The 25,210-nt window shown below is 34.0% G+C and overlaps 1 protein-coding gene across 8 annotated transcripts in view; it reads right to left on the reverse strand.

The window, feature by feature from the left end:
* LOC149789196 (inositol 1,4,5-trisphosphate-gated calcium channel ITPR1-like) overlaps positions 1-25,210 on the reverse strand; it is a 346,253-nt gene that overhangs the window by 61,091 nt on the left and 259,952 nt on the right. For 7 of the 8 annotated variants that reach the window (XM_089975354.1, XM_089975359.1, XM_089975357.1 and 4 more), the window contains 6 exons: positions 25,017-25,128; positions 18,210-18,257; positions 13,252-13,416; positions 7,119-7,250; positions 5,817-6,039; positions 2,096-2,316 (listed from right to left, as the gene is read on the reverse strand). In XM_089975354.1, the coding sequence (XP_089831480.1) occupies positions 2,096-2,316; positions 5,817-6,039; positions 7,119-7,250; positions 13,252-13,416; positions 18,210-18,257; positions 25,017-25,128 (901 nt within the window). The remainder of the gene's footprint in view (positions 1-2,095; positions 2,317-5,816; positions 6,040-7,118; positions 7,251-13,251; positions 13,417-18,209; positions 18,258-25,016; positions 25,129-25,210) is intronic. The other variant, XM_089975356.1, reaches the window with a different exon arrangement.

A 25,210-nucleotide genomic window follows, 5' to 3' on the forward strand; every position in this document is an offset into this window, starting at 1 on the left:
GTAATGAAACATTGCCAATTGTTAGGAGACTTGAAAAATAGCTTTTTTCTTCCTTTTCTCCCTTACTGAACTGCATTCCAGGCTGAAACATCAGCTGTTGTCTGAAGCTTTGTTGCAGTTAAGACTGCATTGTCATGAAGGATGTTATCGCCTATAATTCTCTCTCCCAAAAGCCTTTGTGGAAAAGGCTGTTGGGGATGAAAAGAAAGATGAATAGGTATAAAGAGCTGGAGGGGTACCTGTTTGTGCTGTTTCAGTTTATCCTCTATTCAAACCCCAAACAGCAGCAGTAAGCCAAAAGGCAATAATCGCAATGCAAAGAAGTGATGTGGCATTAGCAATGTTGAATGCTGAAACATGTCATGTTCTATCAAATCAAGATTCCATCAGTGGTTAGCTCCTATATTGATCACTCTGTCCATATAGGTGGTCAATTCCTACCCATGGTCATTTGCTGCGTTCTCAGCTAAACCAAACACCACCGAAGATGCCAAGTCTGCCATCAATGACATCCTTTCCTCACTGGATTTAGCATGAATAATCAGAACAGGGTTTTCTTTGCCACTGCTCTGGGGTATGTGTGTGTGGAAGGAGGGTTGTCCTCATCTTGCAATGCTTCATATATCTGCATACAACATGCCAAGCAGCAAGGAAGTAGTAGTATTTTCGTCCTAACAAGCAGGATACTATTTCCCAAATAGGTACATCAATAAAGTCATGCCTGTTGTTCGTATTAGAGGTCAGGTAACCAATAATGCATGTTCTGCCAGGCAGGAAGGCCAGAAGAGGACTGTACAGAAGGCTCGAAAGACTGGATGACCAGTTGGAAGGAAGGTCTGACCGTCAACTGGAAAGACACACTGGATGGATCAAATTTTCATGACTGCTGTAAGGTTCTATATACAATGGAATGGACTGCTGGCAGGTGGCATGTTGCAAATTGACTTTCTATCATCTGGTTGAACGGAAGGCACAGAAATATGGTTAACAACTGGTATGGTAATGTGCAGCAATCATGGCTAGAAACATATCAGCTATATTAGAAAAAAAATCCAATGCATCTTCTTTTCTGGCTCAAAGACTATGGTTGGAGATGCATGTGGCTTTGCACCCATTGGCCTGCCTAAGGGAAGACATTTTCCCATAAGCTCCAAGTCAGAAATGGGCATTTGCCAGATAATGGAAGGACGCTCTTCCACAAACACAAAAACATCAGTAGACAAACATGACAAAAGAGTGGCAACAATTGTCCAGATGAAAGCAACCACACCTTTGCCTCCTTGATCATTTTTGTCATCACTGATTCTGTCTGGATGCAGCTGGAGACACTGCATTATCCCCCTCTAGCTGATCAGCTGTGTTAGTCACTGATAGGACTTTCCTGGGTACTTGTATATCCCTGAGGACTGAAGAAAATGTCCTTTTGGGCCTAGACTTGCAAATACTACATGGTGTTGTAAAAATATATTTCATGCATGTCAGGCAAGACCCATGATTATTCTTGCACAATGACATGTATATTTTGTCACACTGCTTCTGAAAAGACAAGAATGCTGAAGCAAATACCAGGAAATAATCAATAATACCACCCATATTATCACAAAATATCAAATTAAACTTTGCAATTCAAAAATGCACCATGATGTATGTGATTCTAGCCTTATATGGACAGAAAAAAGTAGTTCATAAACCTCTAAAAATATGAAAATATTCCATAAAAATGCCCAAAATATTTTTTGAAAAAATGATTCATAATCATGAAGATTCTTGAAAGGTTTTAAGAGGCAATGTCCAATGTTATATGTACTAAAGCAAAAGCTTAAACTGGTGCCATTTAGAGGGGGAAAAGGGAAACTAAATGGCAATAATTTCTTCTTGTTGCTATGGCATATAGACATAAGTAACATTTTTTTATCTTTCTGAAATTGCTAGATTTAAAATGTAGTGAAACTAATATTTCTAACACTGATGTGATTGAGGAATGTATTCAAATGAAAATTACTGTCTGGCCAACAAGCAATATTAACAAGGTTGGGGCTCTGTGATTATCTTTGAACAAATTCTGTCTGGCCTACAAGCAATACTGGTAACTCACCTGTAGTGAGCTGTTGTGGTTTTCACAAAGAAGTTGAAGGAAGCGTAGAATTGGCTCCATGATATCTATCTGTGGTGAAAGCTTCTTGTCATCTTTGTCCTTCTGGTTTTTGTCCAAGGCATCATCTGTATGGATGCCATGAAAATGAGGATCTTCATCATTGGAAATTGCTGTGGATAAGAGGGAAGAGCCTCTCCCAGTGCCGTGATGTTCAAAACCATCTGAAAGTAAGTATCAATATCATGGTGTTCATGACAGTCAATTATCATTTATTTATTACCTCTTATGGATATCATAATTCACATCATGGAGATGCTGACAGTCAATTACCATTCATTTATTACCTCTTATGGGTATCATAATTCATGTCATGGTGTTCATGACAGTCAATTACCATTCATTTATTACCTCTTATGGGTATTATAATTCAAGCCATGATGTTGATGACAGTCAATTACCATTCATTTATTACCTCTTATGGATATCATAATTCACATCATGGAGTTGGTGAGAGTCAATTACCATTCACTGATTACCTCTTATGGGTATTATAATTCAAGCCATGATGTAGATGACAGTCAATTACCATTCATTTATTACCTCTTATGGGTATCATAATTCATGTCATGATGTTCGTGAATCAATTACCATTCATTTACAGTAGTCCCCCTCTTATAAGGCCACCCCTAATGCAGCAGGGAAGTGGCCTTATAATGCGGGTGGCCTTTCTAGAGGGGGATGACAAATGCGAATAGTAAATACATATGGAAAAAAGTCACAAGTACATTTAATTTTAAATATTTAATATTTTAATTAAAAAATCACATGCAAGATGTGAAATAAATGTAAAACAAACTTTGTCATCATTTGCAAAAGAATGCTATGAATAACCATTAATACAGTTTTAAAACTGTCTTTATAATTATGTTACAGTTCACATCAAGTCACTTTGTTGGAAACAGTCTAAAAAACAAACCAGTCTCATCACATTAAAAATATCCTTGCTGTCATATCCCCTGCATATATCGTTTAGTCTTTTGTTCCAATCTTCGACAATTTCATTATTAAGTTCAGCTGATTCGCCGCTAATGACAGAACACTTGATATTGTGTCGCACTTGAAATCTGTGCAACCATCCGTTACTTGCGGTAAAGTCGTCATATCCCAGTTCAACTGACAAAATTTTTGCTTTTTCTTGTCTTTCAAATCAGGATACAAATGTCTTATTGGCTCAAACAATATTCCTTTCTCCGTCCATTTCACTTTTCCACTTCTGCAGATTTGTTTAATTATCTTTCACGATACTGTTTATCTGAGTCTTCCCGACGTTAGTTTTCTGCAAGGATCCTCGATGACCACCCACCCCCCCGGCCGTCAGTTGAATTACTTTCACGTTCTCTTCTAAACTGAGAATTTTTATTTTCCTCGATGACATGTTGATCTTTTTGCAGTAAGTTATTCATGTTGCCAACTAAAATACTCATAAAACAATTTTGTATGCATCTAAACAAATTGCCGTGTGTTTTTAAAGGAAGTGATGATCTTGTCACGTGATTCGTTAGTCGCAGTCTGGTACCCTATTGTTTTTATACATTTCTTGAAACTAGGTGAGAGAAGCCAAAACGGCTTCGATATGTACCATTAACATCACGCAGATCTGACCTCGCGGCTGCTAGGATTCGTAATTTTGACAATTATTGTCAGTAGTAATAGCCACTGATTACCAAAGTGAACAAGCTCAACATCTTACTAAGGGAAGCCATAAAGGCTATTAAACCATTTTCCTGCTGACTTGGGTATTGTACATCGATACTGCCACTTCTCAGCTGTTACTACTGTTCGATAATTGTATTCTTAACAATTATCAGAGGGACTAAACCGGACATCTTATGATAACACAGCAGTAAGGCTAATTGGATTACATGTACGTACCCTTTTGTATGGATTAAAATTTGAGTCTTTGTCGGTTTTTATGGAATAAATTTGGCTTCTCGTGAGGCGTAAATGATATATTAACCTTAGTGGTAAATGTACTTTACTCAACACTTCTTTCAGTAACGAAAACCTGACATCGGGAAAAAGAAATTGGATTATTTAACACACGTTATGAATACAATACTGGTTCTGGATACATATTCAAATAAAATGTGGCCGCTTGTGAGGGGTACATTTTACAATTTTGCACCAATGTGCTGGCCGCTGGTCACGTTAGCTGGGTGGCCTTTCGCGAGGGGTACTTTTGAACACAAACTCGTCGGTGCCAACGGATTCTGGACGTAAGGAGCGGGTGGCCACTGGTAAGGGGGGCCGTTCAAGAGGGGGACTACTGTATAACCTTTTATGGGTATTATAATTCAAGCCATGATGTTCATGACAGTCAATTACCATTCATTTATTACCTCTTATGGGTATCATAATTCATGTCAGTGTTCATGACAGTCAATTACCATTCACTGATTACCTCTTATAGGTATCATAATTCATGTCATGGTGTTCATGACAGTCAATTACCATTCGTTTATTCTCTTTTATGGGTATCATAATTCAAGCCATGATGTTGATGACAGTCAATTACCATTCATTGATTACCTCATATATCATAATTCATGTCATGGTGTTTATGACAGTCAATTACCATTCATTTATTACCTTTTATGGGTATTATAATTTATGTTAGGGTGTTGATTTTAGCAACAACACCCATATTAAATGATGGATTGGTATCAGTGTTGTTGTTATAGGTTTAACATCATTTTTCAGCACATGATAGGCTATATATGGTGGCCAGTTTAATTGATGGAGGAAGAACCCACTGACCAATTGAAAACTACCAACATGCTTTCTAAAGTATCCATATTGACTGAGCCTGAGACTTGAACACAAACAGACAGGTGAGATGACAGTGATTGGTACAGGTGAGTACATTAGACCACTCAGCCAAACAGGGACTTCAAATTGGAATCAAATGAACAATTTTAAAGACTCTGATGAAAGAATGCTACCTTTTATATTATGCATGACCTGGTCAAGCAGTTTTTGAAAAGTTGTAAGCAACAATTGTGAGCAGACAATGGACAGGGCATGATGGACAAAGAACCATACCATAAGAGAAGTTGACTTTATGGTCATGTGATTAAGGAAATTATCCCTGTACCCAAAATTGTATACAAATGATTTAAGTTAGTGACTGACAGTTAAAGTTTTCTGTAGAAGTCAACTGGGATATTATTTCAAAACAAAGCTAATAAATTCCATCCTTATTTTTTTCAGTTGGCACAATACATGACCTGTAACTGAATTAAAAAAATTTCACTTAAGCAAATTCATATTGATGCTACAATATTAGGTAAAGTTTAAGTTTTAAAGGTTTAGAGTAGAGAGATTCAATGAAAATGATATGGTATCCCAAAAATATTTTTAAAAAAACACTGCAACTGAACATAATTTGTCCAATTATTCACTTAAAAGTTAACATTAAAACTTTTTATTAAATTATTACTTTTATATATTTTTATATTTTATATCTCAGATTTCCTTATTTCCTTAAAAATATTGTGCTCTTAAAATACTATAATCTACAGTAAATAAAACTGAAAAGCAACGCAACATTTAGTCCCTAAGTTCCTGCAAACTGATGAATATATTCTTTATGAAATTTATCAAACAAAGGTGACTCAAAATCCCTTTCAGTTTACAATCTGCATATTCAAAAGAAATTTACCTATCCCATTTCTAATTCCCCCAAAGCTCATCTGGGTCATGACCTTTTGTGCACTGTGAACAGTGTCTTTCTGTTCCTCTGGCTTTTTCTCCCCAAGGAATTCTGCTGCATTAACTACACTTGAATTCTTGATATCCTGTTGGGCCTCAAACATATACTGATAAAAGACAAGAAAAAACTTTTCCGCATCTTTGTCCTCTGTCAGCCGCCTGAACAGCGATTCCTATGAAGAAAAAACCACAATAAAGCAAAAATGATTAATTTCTTATCCAATAAAATCACTCTAGATAACACATGTTAAAGAACAACATAAACAGGTCTGAGTGGAGGCTTATCATACATGTCTGTGTACAAGTGTGTGTGTGTGTGATTTGGATTTGTAACGTAGCATTAACAATTTTTCAGTCATATCGCTATGATGTCTGCAGTGTGGCAGTTTATAGTGATGTCTAGCACTGGGGCATCATGCCGCAGACATGTAGCATGATGTCTCACCCAGTCACCACCAGGCCGATTAGTCCTAACACTAACTGCTTAATGCTGAATGTACAAGTGGGGGTAAAACTGTAAACAACATAGACCCTGATAATATTGTGCCAGCATATTAAGGCTTATGCTGTTTGTTCTCCTGATTAACAGTGTAACAACTGCATAGATCCAGATATTCTGGTGCATTATGCAATGGTATATATGGGTCTGTGCAGTTTACAGTTTGACTGGACTTGTAAGTATAAACAGTACACCAAAGACCTGCAAACCAGTGATACCAGTGAAAAATGAATCTAACTATATTAATTAATTACTGAATTCTAATCTTTGCAGTTATTGTATCCATGGCATAAAAGCTATGGGTATGAAACCCGTATCACAAATTTGTTCACCTATTCTGTATTGATAAACGATGCTCTAATTACAGAGAGCAACAAAACAATTTCAGTGATAATGTATATTAATACTGATTTGGCCTTAATACCAATATATTCACATTCAACATTTTAGTGAACTATTTTGTACTGCAATAAAACTGACTCTGTGTTTCAGAATAACCTATCCCTTGTACATAAGGAAACAGTGCTTCTAATCCTCATCATGTTAAAATTTACCAACCATAAAAACTTAACCCTCTTGTGGAAAACTGGGATATTATGCCCTCAGCACATTTACAGCTGAGTAGAAATTTTAAGTACATAAAATACAAGAGTGTCAGGTTATAAATAAATATATCTGATTATGTTTGTAGCCACCTATATGAAAATTAAAAGTGTCATTGCTGTTTTAGAGACAGATGGATGTTGAGGCTACCTGGATCACAGTATTGCCTCCCTCTAAGAGGGCAATGCCCAGTTCCACAGTCTCCTTGAAGATTCTGTAGTTGGTGTTCTTGATGATCAGGTCTACAATCAGATCTGAGGCTCCTTGCTTGTTCAAGTGGCACTAAAATATATTGTAAGGCCTAAATCATGACAGCTGTACAGACATATTTTGAGGTGATTTATGCATTTTGTAATAGAAAAAAAGGTGAAAAAAACTGGTGGACAAACAGAAAAATATAGATTGACAGACTTACGTATACATGTACAGATAAATTAATATTTCATTTTTGATAGCTTTTCTATAATGAACATAGCTATCTAAATCTGCCTTAAAAGAACATAACTTAAAATATATAAATTGTTTCAATGTAACACATTTAACTGCCAGTCTAGCATGCCTAATGATATAGCTGCCTGTTATATGTTGTATCATAGCAACCACTATTATGCAATATATCATAGCAACCTCTAAATAATGTATCATAACAACCAATATTATGCAATATCTCATATCAATCTCTATTATACAACGTATCGTAACAACCTCTTATACACTATATCACAACAACTCTCCATTATGCAATGTATCATTTACTTTTTCAACTGTTACCATTATTAATGTAATTTATAACATGAGTTTCAAACTGCATCCGTAAAGCTGTAATTGCTGCATTAAAACATCAACCCCTGGAGGTTTTTGTCCTTTTTGCTTGAATTTCGAGTAGGAAACATATTTTGAAAGCTATTTCTGAATACATCCTAATACATCAACTTCCAGGTGATTTTCCAATAACCTAAAGCCTAGTTGTGTTAGAAACATCATTTTTCATTGGCTATTTGGCTCGCGCATGAGCAGAAGGGTAAAAGTTGGAGTTCCTTTTTATTTGCTTAACGGACCCATTATTTTCATATCGAGACCATTCTTTATTCCAAATGCCCATCTTATCCTACTTTTTGCAAAGGTTCATCTGTCTGTTTGCAGTTCATACTGATTTGCCTTATATCTAAGACCAAAAAGTCTAAAATCCTGACACAAAATCGGATTCCAACCACGGGCAAATTTTGGGTGGAAAAAATCTGGCCCAAAAAATGAGTTTTTTTCCCAGTTTTTGTAGTGCAACAAGAATTTCCAGATTATTTGGTATCATTGTAGAACAATACAACACTATAGAACTGTGCTTCTACAGTGTTGCCTGGCACAGTGCTACTTTACTACACCCACAATACAACACTATAGAACTGTGCTTCTATAGTGTTGCCTGGCATAGTGCTACTTTACTATACCCACCATACAACACCATAGAACTGTGCTCTGACAGTGCTGCCTGATATTGTGGTACTTTACTATACCCACCATACAACATAATATTAACTGTTCTCTGGCATTGTTGCCTAGCATAACAGTGCTACTATATTATAACCACCATATAACAGCACAGAACTGTGCTCCTACAGTGTTGTATGGCACAATACAGTGGTACTATACCCACTATACAACTGTATAGTGTTATTCTAAATAAAAACCAAATCTGTATGGGTTGCAATAACTGTGGAGTCTAATCACGCCCTGAAGAATTTTTCAACCTGGACAATATTATACTACAACAATTCTACAGTGTTATCTGGCATAACATGGTGCTACTATATTTAACCCCAGTGGATAACACTATTAAATTGTACTCTACAATGTTGTATGAGTGTAACAATATTATACTCCACTAGACAAATTCTTATATATTCTATTTAATTTTAATGTTTTGTATTCTATTTGATAAATTCAAGGTGTTTGGGGGGGAAATGTCAAACATTTTTTCAAAAAACTGAAGGATTTTCATGGATAACACAATTTGTTTTTTTAAATTTGAGTTTTTTTTAAAGGTTGTTTAAACCATGAGTGACAGTGGTGAAATCTGATGACAGCAAACTTTGAAAAAAACTTGGACCCTTTAATGTGAGGATGCTGTCAAATGGTGTCAAAATCTCTAGGCATCAATGCTATCAAATATGGTCATATTCTTGCTTTGGTTTTTGAGAATTCATTTAAAGATTTTTCTACATTTAGTGATTGTGGTGCCATTTGAATGAAAATGAAAAACCTTATGTCAGGACTAATCAAATTTTTAAAAGATTCCATTTGTTCGTTATTGATAAGTTATTTTAAAAACTGATCTTTTTAAGTAAAGGCATCCATATTTTACAACCATGAATGTCTTTCAGACCAGGATCTTTTCATCACATTTGGGTCAATTTCTGTTGAGCAGTTTTTGGGAAGCCAGATTATAATTTTTCTATTTTTTTTATCATAAGAGCATTATTTGATTATAGATTGTCATTATTTGTACAAAATGTGAAAGCTTATCATGCCAGGATACCCTAGATTGTTGTTGTTGTAGGATTTAACGCCATTTTTCAGCACACGATATGCTATACATGGCGGCCAGTATTAATGGTGGAGGAAGAACCCGAGAAAACCCCAGAAAAAACCACCGGCCCACAAGAAGCTACTGGCAAGCTTTCTCACATACCCACATTGGCTGAATCCGAGACTCAAATCCATGCAGACAGAGGTGAAATGGCAGTTATCCGTAACGGAGAGCACTTTAGACCACTCGGCCACTCTGACCCCCCCCCCCCCCGAATTGTCATTATTTGTACAAAATGTGAAAGCTCATCATGCCAGGATACCACAGATTGTCATTATCTGTACAAAATGTGAAAGCTCATAATGCCAGGATACCACAGATTGTCACTTGACGGTCTTTCAAGTTAGAATAACACTGGCCATATTTGGTGGATTAGCAATAATGATACAAACCTGAAAGCCCTTCATGCCAAAATACTCACGCTCAATGCAAAATCTGACAGATGACTTTCGGAGATTTTAAAACAGCAAATAATGACTCCTGCCAGATAATGCACGTCAAATGCATCCATGTTATCATATACTCATCTGGCCTTACAGCCATGTACGATAAAATATATGGCCAAAACCTTAGTAAAATTTGTATGCCACCCATTGCTGCCTTCAAAAAATTAACTGTCTTGCTTTTCACTAACTTTAGCTTGATAAAAAAAATAAGTCAGATAAATCTGATGGAGGATTACCTTCAATATACACCCCTCGTTAATTTGCTTACAACGGGGTTCCAAAAACAGGCTGCACCAAAGCAGGGTGCATGTTACTGAAGGACCTCAAAAATACAGTGGGATGGTATCCACGCTGAACATGTAGAAAACTGCATAGGTTGGGTGTGGGGCAACTGGGCTGTTTAATGGTTAAAGACTCAATTTATAATCACATTGGGAGTAATTGTTAATAAGTGCTCTTTATAATGCAGCTGTTCATTTTTTTTCATAAACTGCCTTAATTATCAAGATACCCAACCTTAAAGAGATTGTTAACATTATTCAACCCAGTTTTAACAATTTTGTATGTAACATTGTGTATTATGTCACTACATTTTGTTGCTGTTGATAAATTTAGTTCCCTGCTTTGTAAGGTCCCTGCATTGCAACAAAAGGAGCAAAAATGAAGGAAATTAGACAAATTGTTGACTCAAACTAAACAAGATTCCTTTTTTCCAAAATCTAGGGACATTTATTTGATGAAACAACTGTCAACATTGAAACTCATTTTTTAAACATTGTTCTACTAGTAAAACACTGATGCTGTGAATTCACTGCAAGTAATAGTGAAACTTCAGTGTTCCTGATGGAAATCTCTGAATGCCAATTCAGGAATTGTAAGTTAACTACAAACTATGAGCCATACCTGTGAAACAACCCGTACAGAAATTTCTCATGGATTCTGTATAGAATACTTATGGAATCCGTATGGAAGAGATATGGACTGAAAAACTTATGGAATCAGACAATTTATTACATATCAATTCCGTAAGTACTTCACAGCAAGTGAAAATTCCATATGGAATAAAGTTGTAATGTTAATCCATAAGCACTTTTTTCCATATGGAAAGCAGGCTCATGTATTATAGCATCATGGAAAATACTCTCTGAAGAATTAATAACCTAAACTATCTGATTCAAATAGAAATATTGGTGGGAGTTAGAGTACATGTATATGTCGGTGTAGCTGATGTGGAAGGACGAATATATACTCATATAAATTTGAAAAAACACATATATGTCAGTTTTCTTTAATTTATTTCCACAGATGTTTAAAAACAAAGACATTACCAGAAAGGTAGAGAAAATGTAAACATGATCAGAAAATTAATATCGGGTAGTACAAGCATAGATGAATCTTTGGACTTAGAAAATTTGGTGCAAGGTGGATTTTGGGCTTGATCTGATGCTTATTCTGAAAAGTAATTTTGTTGGCTTCGTATTAAAATATGCTCTACAAAAATCATAACCTAGTGAAAATGTGACTTAAATTTCAGAAAAATCAAAATTTCTTGACATTCACTCAAATGTCCTTTTCACTAAAATTATGGTATTTTAGGAGATTTTACCAAAACTTCTGAAAATATCAGTGAAATTTTGTGATTGCAATTTTCACTGACTCTTCCAACATTTCTGAAAATATCAGTGGGAATTTGTAATTGAAATTTCACTGAGAGGTTGTCAAAAATTCTAAAAATATAGTGATATTTTGTGATTGTAATATCACTGACATTTTAGTAAAAAATATCAATAAGATATAATAAAATTTATTTTTTCTTTCTTGTACAATTTGAATGATTTTCAGCAGCATTAATATTCCCTGTTTCTGATGGCTGTAATTGTATTGTTTATTTTGGGTACAATAACTTCTTTCCACAGCTTTCTGTATTATATGTCTTTATCAAATTTTGTTGTTGTTGTTGTTGTATTTATTTATAACTTAAACTGGATTTAACTGCCCTCAAACAAGTTTTCTTGTTTTCTGTTTTAAATCAGAATTTCGCTTTTCTCCTGACCTGAATCTGATTTTCCTCGATACGGATGCTTTTTTAAATATCGTCTCGGAAACTTTTTTTTAATAATGCTCTAACCGGTCCCATTCTGCAATGAGCTTTCTAATAAGTATTTGTTCTGTTTATTATTTAAAGGATGATTGCTGTACAGAGCTTTGTGATTGGTCAAAATTGTGTACTTGCCCAATGAAACATTGCATAACAGAAACTGATGGGAATGCTAAACATGGTGATTCGAGCGGGATACAAGTTTGAATTACCATGTGAAAAACGTGCGCCAATGATAATAGCTTGAATGCAAAGTCGATGGGAACATAAAATTGGTCAGTCTGTATGAAAACTGAACACCAGGACTAGCATTTTGCTTTTTGTGCCATAAACAGCTCTACAGTAGTGGCTAACGTGCTAAATAGGACAAGGAATTGAAGCAGGATGATTTCAAAGTTATATAACTCAAAACTGATTAACTTCCAGGATGAATTTAAGGAGAACAATGTATAGATCACTGGTGGGATTTGTTGCGAAATACCCACGTCTATCAAAGATCGTCATATCTTTGCAGAATTTTCTTGGCCCACATGTAAAATTATCGTTCAATATTGTGAGGCATTATTGTATACATTATCAAAATATTCTAGGTGTGTTGGAATTCAGTGTAAAATAAGAGTACTTATATCATGATAAACGTTTGTCATGGCTGCTTATGGAACAAGGAATAATTCAAGAGACCACAACAGCATCATAGTTTGTACATTAATCAAAAATCAAGTAGCAGTACAAGTGACATGGCAGGCTTCTATCATTTCTTCTTTTCATGTCTCAAATGGATGCTTTTCTGTAATTTTTGCATTATTTTCATGGTTGAATTTTTCAATACAAATTAATATTTTATATTTTACATATGTTTATATATTCACAGATGCCTGTGTATATATTCCAAGCTTGATATTTTGATTTTTAAAATCACTTAATTATTTTGATTCAAGCCAGATTCTTCACATCAATCAGGGTGTGAGTAATCAAGAGAGTGGTATATCATCTTTGTAAGTGGCAATGTATTGAAATATTTTGATAACAAGATGTCACAATGAAATATATATATATATATATATATATATATATATATATATATATATATATATATACACCCTCACATACATACCTGCATCACATACAAATAAAAACATACAAATTCACCATTACCTGAACATCATGGACTGTCATCTCATGCCTGACAGGCATGTTAGAAACAATTCCTCCATCTTGAACGTGGCCCAGCAGTGAAGATGACAGTGTTATAGGCTCATTACGGCTTCTGGCTGGTTTCCCATAATACCTTGTGAGCAGTGTTTGTCTCAGTGCTTCTCCCTGATGATTGAAAGAACAAAAACAACTATAAATGTTTTTATGGAACACAGATACCCCACCAGCATCCAAAATGACAGATGATAAAAAAAATTAAACATGGTGTGAAGCTGGACAAATAGGCAGACAAGGACAACTATGTCCCTACCAATACTGTGTCAGAGCAAAAACAGGAATTTAAAATATTGCTCAGTTAAAAATACCATATACAGAGTTGGCCAATTCACAGACCAACAATATTCAGATTTGAAGAGGAGTTACACACTCTAAATGCTTGCAGTCAGAAACCATAATTAACTGCTATAAAATAAAGGATAAACCGGTGATGCAGTGGGATTTTTCCGAAACAGAAAAGCAGAGTGAGACTTGTCTAAAAGGACACTTAAAAAAGTTTTCTTTCTTGAGGAAGTGTCCTTAATTTACACTGAAGTTAAGGAGGATCTTAATGTTAAAAAAATGGACTCACAAATGTTGCCAATTATGGACAGGTGACTTTTGTATTCGCTGTGTCTGTTAAGGCATGTTTCACTGTACTGTTAAAGGCACATTTGACCGCTGTTATGGGAATCATAAAAATTCATAAAAACTGTTTAGGAAAATGCCAAATTCAAAGATTTTGTTGAACAGAACATTAAGGAATGGAAGGAAAATTTCATTTGTGCACTGATAACAAAAATAGGTATCATATCAAGTCCAGGGGTATTCTTTTTGATTTTTTAAGTAAACTTCACATAATTTCATAATTTGTGAGAAATTTTTAAGTTGTCAACCTGAGAGGTAGTTCTTCTAACAATATTGTCAGAGTCATCTAACTTGCACACAGGCTTCTTCAATAAAGATTCAAAGTATTCATATCAGTTTGCAGGGCGATACATTCCACTTCATGTTGAGAATAACGTGTTTCCCATTTCAAAATATGCCATAACTAATTTATTCATCTGGGATTCCCTAGTGTATCTTTTCTTTACTGCAACTGCTGATTTAAAAGCTGATTTACGCTGTCTATATAACTTGTGGTCAGGTTCTGTATTTTAGAATCTAAAGCATCGTAATCAGCAGTTTTTATTATAATGTCTTATCACATTCTTTACCCCACCAACGTGGTTGTTTTGTTATATTAAGTACTTTGCCTATGGTCTGAAAAATTGCAACTATTTCAAGATATCTGAATAGATCATTCTTTGTGCCTTCATAGTCTGAGCTAAACCTACGATTATATATTATCTTTAGTAAGACAAAAATATTCCAGACAGGTGGGGTATAGATCTAAGGACATATGGATGTGTAGATGTAAGGACAGAAGTAAATACAGATGGATGAACAGATGTAAAGACAGAGGGGTGTACAGATGTAAGGACAGATGGGTGTACATATGTAAATAATGACAGATGGGTGTACAGATGTCAGTGAGGACAGAAGGGTGTAAAGATGTAAGGACAGATGGATGTACAGATGTAAATAAGGATAGATGGGTGTACAGATGTAAATAACGACAGATGGATGTACGGATGAAAATAAGGACAGATGAATAACATCATAACATTACTGTCATTTGTTTGTGTGAGTCACATTTAACAAGCATTTGTTTATATGAAAAACTTTTGCCTGGCATTTCCTGGTGTGAGTCACTTTTAATTGGCATTTGTTAATGTGACAATTACTTTTAACATGAATTTGTTTATCTCACACTTTTATCTGGCAGAAAGACTGATAACCATTTGTTTTATATCTCTTAAGTCTCTAAAATGTGAAACATTTGCTGTCTAACTCTGTAATTTTGGGCGCATAATTTACTAATCTAATGCAAAATGGATTGATTTATCTGCCTGCCAGGCAAGGGAATATCCATGCTTTAGGTCTGCCTATACAATAAGATGGGCTTAATCTAGTCACACATTATCTAAATTTCACTATAAAGGTCGCATGTGTCTCGTTTCTCATGGTATTTCAGCATTAATCTTTGTAGATCATCAGGCAATGTTTGAAATGAGACAAAATGAGAAATGAGTTCTGCTGTGTTTTGTTTCATGCAATAAAGAATACTTTAAATCATTCAACAGATGCCCGGATGTGGGTCAGTCCACTGGAAAAAAACTAATTAATACATGTTATTTATCACGTACTCCAAGTATGACCTCAATTTCACTTTATAAATCTTACCCTGAGAAAGATTTTAAAAAAAACAAAAAAAAAACCACTTGTTTACTTCAACTCTTACTGGTTCTGAATCAAGGTCAGGAACTAGGTCAGCATTAAATACAAAGTTTCTATTATTAGTTGTTTACAATGAATAGATCAAACATAATTGAACTGAATTTCTGGACAATGTCAAATCCAGTAAATAAAGTTACATTACAATAGCATGTAATGGAATAAAAAATATTAAATATAAATTAAATCAAATACACATAATGGTAGAAATTTACACAAGAACCAATATTCTTGTACAAAACCAATCTTTCCTTGAGTCATAATGACCTGGACCTTTGACCATTTGACACCAAAATCAACAGGCCTCTTCCATACCACAAATGCAAGTCCTCCCTAAACAATGATCAAGGTAAGTGGCTTAGAACAAAAGTTATTATGCCAAAAACATTTTCTTCCTTCAGTCAGTGACCTTTACCTTTACTGCAACATGACTTTGATATGCTTTTTACTTATCCCAAGTGAAGGCCATCCACAAAGTTTGGCCCAGATCTGTAATGAGCTAATGATACTGTACAAAACATATTTTTCCTCCTTGTCAAAGTGACCTTGACATTTTACCTTATGACCCCAAAATCATAGGTTTCATCCTTACTCCAAATGCACACTATTTTGAAAGTTTGATTAAAATATGGTACATGTTGGAGTTATTGAGTTATTGTGTAGAAACAAAATATGGAACAAATGGACAAAATAACAAAATGTGCATCACCTTACAGTAGGTGTATAAAAAGTCACTGCAGACATTACAATGTGATATAGATATTAATAATATAGACATTGCTTATATATAACATGTTAAAGTTTTAACTAGCAACTATAGTAGATTTACTACAATTTAGAAAAATTACAATTAAGACTGTTATTTACATGTTTAACCAGTAACTTGTCAAAGCAATGACATTCTAAATATCTACATGTAAATATCAAACATTAACAAATACAAACTGAAAAGGAACCAAATAAATTATGGAAACACATGCAATTTGATAAAACTGGTTCTGTGGAATACTGTTTTATCTGAGCATGCTATGACGTACTGAAATATTGTGACCTGCACAAAAATCTATAATTAAAATAAGGCCTAAACATTACTCACCTGGCTGATATCTAACTAAAAGTCTAATACAAGGAAAGGTGGTCAAAAAATGTTGGTTAGTATAATGCTTTCTGACAGCTAAAGGTTTATTATTTATTTTTAGTAATGATAGTCACATTGGATGGCGGAAAAGAATCATTGTAAAGGTCCTATGCTTTTGTCAAATTTGGTAAACTTCTGTCAACTAATTTTTGAAAACAATCTGTTTATGTTGTTGTTGTTGTTGTTGTAGAGTTTATTGACCTTTTGTCAGCACAAGATAGGCTATACATGGCAGTTAGTGTGTGTGGGGTGTGTGTGAGTGATTAGGATTTTTAACATAGCTTAAACAATTTTTAAGTCATATCGCTACAATGTCTGCAGTGTGGCAGTCTACAGTGATGCCTAGCACTGGGGCATCATGCCGCAGACATGTAGCATGATGTCCCACTCCGTCACATTATTCTGACACCAGACCCACCAGTCCTAACACTATCCTCTTAATCCTGAGCACCTATCGAGGCAGCTGTTAGTACCATTTCTGTAAGTCTTTGGTATGACTTGGCTGAGGTTTGAACCCGCAACCTTCCGCATCCAAGGCAGATGCTCTAACCACTAGGCCACTGCAGTGGTCTGGCAGTTAGTATAAATGGAGGAGGATGAACCCGGGAAAACCCCAGAAAGAACTACCTACCCATGAAAAGCTACTGGCAAGCTTTCTCAACAATCTATTTATAGTTGTTTACTTATTCTTTAGCAACAATGGCAATATTTGATAGTGGATTAGCTTCATATATGCAAAATTGAAGAAGGCTTTCATGACAATATGTTTTCTGTGAATTCTGGGAAAATTCTATTGAGCACTTTTTGATTTTTGAAACAATATTCAATTTTGGTTTTCATTTTAGCAATGCTGTTGGATTTGTACAAAGTCATATTTGAAAGCTGAACAGCAGTTTTTGAGAATGAATATGCCTCCAGAGTGATTGTCCCTAGAGAAAAAAAATATTGCTGGAATAAATCAAAGAAAAAAATTATAATATTAAATTTGGCATGCAAATGTTGCGAGCATGCATTTCCATTTCATGCCTCATCATTTACCCATTACCAGAATGTTATTATCACCTGTACATATATTTATAAATTGAAAGCCAACTATGGAACACTGATTAGGCTCTTGAAATAATAATAAATACAATATCAAATGATAATAAATACAATTTCAAATAATAATACAATTTTAAATAATAATCAAATAATAATAATAATAAATAATAATAATCAAATAACCTTATTCTTCTTATTGCTCTTGACACTTCAAAACTCAGAACAATTTAAATTTATAAATTTTTTCAAAAAACAACATTAATTTCTTTGAAACTGGAGCTCAATCAAATGTTCCCTATGTAGCATGCAGTACCAGTCTCTAAAGTCACAATAGCCAATGAAAATAATTGTTTCAGTAGACACAGTTACAACATCCAATGAAAATATTTGTTACAAGTCTTACCCGACGCAGATCATCCAGTTCCTTTTTGGTGAGAGACTTGGGATCCACCTTCAGAGAGAGATAGGGCAGGAGAAGATAGTAATATTCCCATCAACCAAAAGAGAAGTGAGTTAATAGTACTGAATAGTACAATTTACCCATGGGAGAAATAACTAAGAAACTTCACATTACCTAAATGTTGTATTATTGCTAAAAAAAATTGCCTCTCTTTACATTAAAAAAAACACAAAACAACCCAAACCCACCAAAAAAACAAACCTAATCATCGACCTGAGAAATTTACATACTTGAGTAGTAACTACGGTATTTCATATCAGCTTCAAGGGCAGTTTATCTTTAATATTGTAAGAATACATGGATGTAATGGGTTTATGGCACATCAACACAATTCTGGCCATATAGTACTGATTAAAAGTAAAATTATGAAAATGTAATGGTAAAAATCACAAACAAATGTTCAAATAAAACATAAACATGTAGTTGTATCAAATTAAAGATAATGAGTTAATATAACATTCTTGGTAAGGTGAATAAAATAAAAGATAAAGTAAAAAATTATTGACTCGTTTAAAAAATAAAGGCTCAATTTTTATATATATATCACATTCTTTAAAAGAGTCAAACATTTTCAATGGAGTTACATCATCAAAAATCTAATTTAGAAGATTAAAAAAGGTCTATTTTTTATATGAATAAATTTTTTTAAAAGCTACATTGAAAATCCAATTATGAGACACACACAAAGGTCTCTTTTTATTATTGATTATCATTCTGCATGGTAACTGTTTGCACATATAGAATTCACATGACAGTGTTATGTATATTTAATTTGCCCTGTATGTTAGATTTTTTTATATGCTATGGATTATAAAAATTATTATTTTGTAGTTTATCCTTGCCCCAAATCAAGTTCGTTGCTACTTGACCAGAATCATTGCTTTTTTTCAAAATTCTGTAAATAACTAATACATAGTTTATATATATATATATATATATATATATATATATATATATATATATATATATATATATATATATATATATATATCTGTGAGTGTATTTTAAATATTAGGGTCATTATTTTAGTCTTAATCAAAGAAATGATATGTTTTTTAGTATAATTTTAGTAACAAACCTTTCAATTATAAATTAAGATTGTTCCAGAAATGAACTTTTGGCCCTCATCTGGGTACTTAATTTGTGTCTTAGTTTTTTATATAACCTTGTTTACTATAAATATTATTTATTTCTCCAATAACATCTGGGCAGAAACCATTTGTATTGTTATATTCAGAATTTGATTTGGGTGAATTTATTTATTATTCTCTGGAATTACAAAGTGCTCTATAATATTATTCTTGGACTGAGACATTAACTTGAAATTATAGTGAATTCAAACAAGCACTGCTTGGATTGTATTACCATGATTCATTAAAAGAATGTTGGTACATCATTACAACGTAGGCCATTGGTACATTAGAGACTGTAGGCTACTAAAGGCACATCAACACCTTCAGCATTAGAAATTATTTCAAATACCACTAAAAATTATTCAGAACTTTATTCGTCAGGACTTGTGTTAGAAATTCTAGGATTCTTTGGGACTTAATTCACAATACCTTAAGTTATTTTTAGATTTTAACTTTGTATTCTAGGAAAATAAATTATTTGTTTGAATTTTACAAAACCTTTCGAAAAGATAGATGAGGGGTCATGCTACCAGGCAAAGTGGGTGACAAGTCACTTAAAAAATGTAAACTTCACCTTTTCCTGTTAGAAAAGTGAAAATGACTTTGCCCTGTTTTTTTTTTTTTTTTTAAGAGTACAGTGAATTTCAGTAGTTTATGACTGTTTGAGATGCACCCTCATCGTAGCCAGGAAGTTCAGACAGCATAGCATTATAGCCCAAGGCTGATATGGACTGTATGTTGATACCAATTGTGCAAACTCTTACACATTCACAGACATTTGTTTTAATAGCTGACTGACCATTAACCCTTACCCAAGCAAGTTATCACTGCATGATTTCCACAAGTTATGCCTACCATTTGATCATAAAAACAGCGATTTCTGTTTTAATACTTTAACATCAATATGTAAATAGCAATTTGTGTTTTACTAATATACCTGGTGAATAACACTTTCTAACTCAAATTTTCCAAAATGAAGATTAATACTGCCATGTTGGCGCTATTTTCCTTATAAAATCAATTTGAAACCGCAAGCAAACATTTTAAGGAGGACAATTCTGTCTCTAGGAAATGCTACTTCATTAGACTGTTTTCATATAAAATTCACAAAACAGATTAAGGAAAATATGCCATTCATAGAAAGCAAAGTCTAAATATTATGTGATAGAAAATTAAGCTTAATAATGTAGGTCAGAAACATGTGAGAACATGCTATGTTGTGGAATCTTAAAAGTAATGCAACTTTTAAAGGTCAAGGTTGTTTTCTGATATTAATTTTTGTGAAAATATGAAAAGACCAGTGAAATAAATATTTAACCAATGTATGATGTTACTGCAAGCAAGTAATAAAACATTACATTTGCAATCCTATCAATTAATTGTTGTAATGAAGCTAGAAAGTAAGTGGTTATATTAATAAAATCTCTCCTAAAAGTAGATGCACTCATGTTATACATGCAGCCATATGGGTTCATGGTTGTGTTGATTCAGCTGGAAAGAAGTCTCTAGTTCATTCATATATCAACATAAATGCTTCAGTGTGTTGTCTATGATCAGATAAGAGTAATGTTTAATCTGCAACAATGCAATTAGGATGAATAGTGTTGTATGAAGTTAGTTGTGCCTTTGCTCAATGTACATGTTATGGAAGGTGGGTGTTTCAAAGTAATTTAGAAATCTTTCTGACGGCTAGTTTAAACAGAATTTTAGAAAGTAAAGAACTATTAAGCGTTGACTATAATGTCATTACTCCTGTTAGTTAAAATTAATTATGTGCTCTTTAAAGTCATATGGCCAAAATGCACTGCATGTATCTCCATCCAAACATACACTTTTAAGTATGAATACAATGGGTATGAATATACTATTTATACAAGTATAAAATATGTTTACAAAAACCATAATACTGATTTTTCAACTTAAACTGCTTAAAACCAATTTTAAATGGATATGGAGGAAGAGGGGACATAATTCAAATAAGAGAAAGAAAGCATATCATATGGCAAATAACAGCCCTTTCAAGTGCACTGGATCCAGCAAGGGATCACATGTGACAGGGAATAAGATAAATGCAATAAACTGACAACAAACAGTGCAAAACTAGTATCTAACTAGCCTGAGCACTTTCAAATAAGCAAAAACCATCACAAATATTAATGACAAGGCGTTCCAAAGCAGGCACATAGACCAACAAAAGAAAAACTACTTAAGTCCAGAAAACCGAAGGGCAGGTAGACTTTATCTTCCAACTAAAATCCACAAACAAAGAAACCAGGGTTGACCTATAATCTCCGGTAATGGGCATCCCACAGAAAGGATATCAGAATACTTGCATCATTTCATGAGACCACATGTCCACAAATTACCATCATATCTTCAGGACAAGACAGATTACTTCATTAAAAGCAAAGCAAGCGAACCATTACTGCCAGATACATTGCTTGTTTCCTTAGATGTCATATTTTTGTATAATAACATATCACACAACGAAGGGATACAGGCATGTAGAGAAGCATGGGAAACTAGAACTGTAGACAATCCACCCACACACTTCCTAATCCAAATCCTAGAGCTTGTCCTAAATCTCAATAACTTTGAATTTAATGAAGAAAACTACCTCCAAATCAATGAAACCACAATGGGTACAAAAAAGTCCCTATTATATGCCAATACTTTAATGGGAAAACTGGTGGGTCAACTTTTTGCATCGATGGAACTTACACCCTACCAGTGGGTACGCTTTATCGATAATACAGAAATGAAGTGGCAACATGGAAGAGAAAATCTGGATGATTTCATGTCAAAGGTAAACAACTTCCATCCTTCAATAAAATTCACGGTAGAAGTTTCCAACTCAAAGCACGTTCTCCTGGACACAACAACCAGACTGGTAGAAAACAAACTCCATATAGGCATCTACTTGAAACCAACCGACAAACACCAGTATCTCCTCCCTACCAGCTGTCATCCAAAACACCGCATTAGGAGCATCCCATATAGCCAGGCACTCAGGATACGCAGAATTTGCTCAGGCAATGAAAATTCCTAAAAAGGTCTGAAGAGTTATCTAAACATTTAATTTACTGAGGTTACGACAAAAACCTGATTACTGAGGCACTTAAAAAGGGCTAAACAAACAAACCGTGATGACCTACTAAAATATGGAAGAAAGAAAAGGCTGAGACAATACCATTTATCCTGACCTACCATCCAGACAACCCCAAAGTAGGAAAATCATCGGGAAACACTGGCCAATTGTGAAATCGTCGGACGCACTAAAGTTAATCCTTCTGAATAAACCTGTAGTAGCCTACAGGAGACCAAAAAACTTCAAGGACATCATAGTCAGGGCGAAGCTAACGCCAATCACTAATCAAGACCACCCTAGTCAATCTGGCCCCTGTGGTGATAAAAGGTGCAAAACCTGTCAACATATAATAGAGACTAGGACACTTTCTAATGCAGTGACTAGAGAAAAACTAAACATACATGGTCCAAACAAAACAAGCAAAACAGAGAATGTAATATATCTCATCATATGTAAGATCTGTAGCCTTCAGTATGTCGGAGAAACTGAAAAAGCGACACAAAAGGATCAACCTTCATAGATCTGACTGGCTGACAAAGAAGCTGGTCAATGAACACTTCAATACTTCTCCTCCCCATGCCACACTTTCAGTGATATAATACTTATTGCAATTACTCACAACCCCACCTGGAGTTCCAAATCCAGGAAAGAAAAGGAATCTTACTGGATATGCCACCTTAGAACACTCAAACCAAGCTGTTTAAATCCAAGAAGACTAGAAAAAGACAGTCATGCACAAATAACATTATCATTCTGCAGCTAACACATTTTCTTTTAAATAATTTTCTAAATTTGCATATTAGTCACCCAATAGCCTATAATTACTACAATAACAATGAAATATCCAGGATATAATTTGCACTTGCATAAATTTATATATAATAACATGTCGTTATGGCTCACTGATTTCTAGGTCAATAAAAAATATTTACCAACATCCGCAACAAGCTGAAATAAACTAGTTGAAAGATAATAAATTTCAGGTTTAATTCCTGTAGAAATAGTCATGTAAAGTTTTGCAAACTCAATGGTTTTTCTGTTTTATTTGTTTGTCTTGCCTGTTTTTTGTATTTGCCTTTGAAAAAGACACATTAAGAGTCAAAAGCGCTCAGGCAAGTTAGATACTAGTTTGGTGCTGTTCTTTGTCAGTTTATTGCATCTCTATGTGTATATATATATATATATATATTGCATTGCTTTATTCCTACTTCTCCCATCTATTTCCGAAAAAAGAAGTCACTCCTCCTTTAACTTCAAGTCTAGCTTGACCCCTGTTAGATACTTTACTTTTTTCACCCATGAGTGAAATAAATCCTATATTTGCTCAAAAGAAGAAAATTATTGTTTTATTTTGTGCTCAAATAAATTGGCTAACAATAACGTGTAAAAGATAAGTAGCAGCTTATTACAGTACACATGTGAAGTCAGCTGTTACCTAAATCGAGGTAAAGAACATAATTATCAAAAATTGAGAAGAAAAAAAGCCCACAGTGGGATTTGAACCCTGGTACTCATACATGATAGGTAGCAATACTTATTAGCAACAGACAATGTGACAGATAAAATTTATTGGTCATAATGTTATTAATATCTAACAAATGCATAGAAAAATGATTTTCATATATCACTCCAGTGATACATTTCTGTTAGAAAGTCCACAAATTAATGGACATAAAATAAAATACATGTATTTGATTCAGCAGATCCCATACTCTATGTTAGCATGATACATAGTGCACAAATATTTGAGTGTGAAAGTAGACATCATATCACCGAACAAGCACATATTAAAATTACATTCTTCTATCATTTCAAAATCATGCATAATTTTTCCCTTTTGGGGATTATTACATTATAATAGGAAAAAAAAAAATCATGCATTCACTTTCAGTGTTCTTCAGATTAACGAAGAAGTTTCGACACATAAAATCTGGTCCACCCTTCTGCTTTACAAGTTGATGGAAGATGGGGGAAGATTTTAGAATCACATTCATTATCAAAGCAAAAACTGTTCTCTGATTGCTAGTTAGTGAATTATTGCAAATGAGTGTTTTGCCACTCTGACAAAGAGTAGAAAAGGGCATATCATCTCTAACTCTCTCTCTCTCATCAACAAAGAATTAAAAGATAACATTAAAATACTAATTTCACTTGATAAGACTTCTATAATAGGTATTTATTTCTTAGGGTGTTACCACCAGCAGGCATTATAAATTATATATATTGAAAAAATATCTGTCTTAAACTTTTTTTCAATAAAATATTCAATTTCTGAGTAAAGTTTGAGAATTTCAAGTTGTCGATCCCAAATTTAACTGCACTAAATGCTATTATTGATGATAAAATGAATGAATGATTTTGTTTCCTTTACAACTTTTCACACAATTTTTAATGTTAAGCAAATATAAGCCTATCATTTATTATCTATAAAAAATTGGGATTCACAACTGCCTTTGCATTATCAATGAGTTTGTGCATTTTCTGGCTGCAAGGCCTGGTGTAATAATATACAAAATGGTCATTACAAACCTTTTCACCATAGTCATTATCCAACTTCATCATCTTTTTGAGTGTCTGAAGAACCTGGATGCAAAGCTTTTCTTCTTTTTCTTCTAGAAGCTTTTTGGTGTGACTGATGAGTCTGCAAAAAAATGTTAATTCTAATTCAGTAAACATAAATACTGCCATATTCTATTTCTTCAACTAATAATTATAAACAAAAG

The sequence above is a fragment of the Sinohyriopsis cumingii genome, chromosome 11 (assembly GCF_028554795.1).
Source record: "Sinohyriopsis cumingii isolate HCF-2022 chromosome 11, ASM2855479v2, whole genome shotgun sequence".
Lineage (NCBI taxonomy): Eukaryota > Metazoa > Mollusca > Bivalvia > Unionida > Unionidae > Sinohyriopsis > Sinohyriopsis cumingii.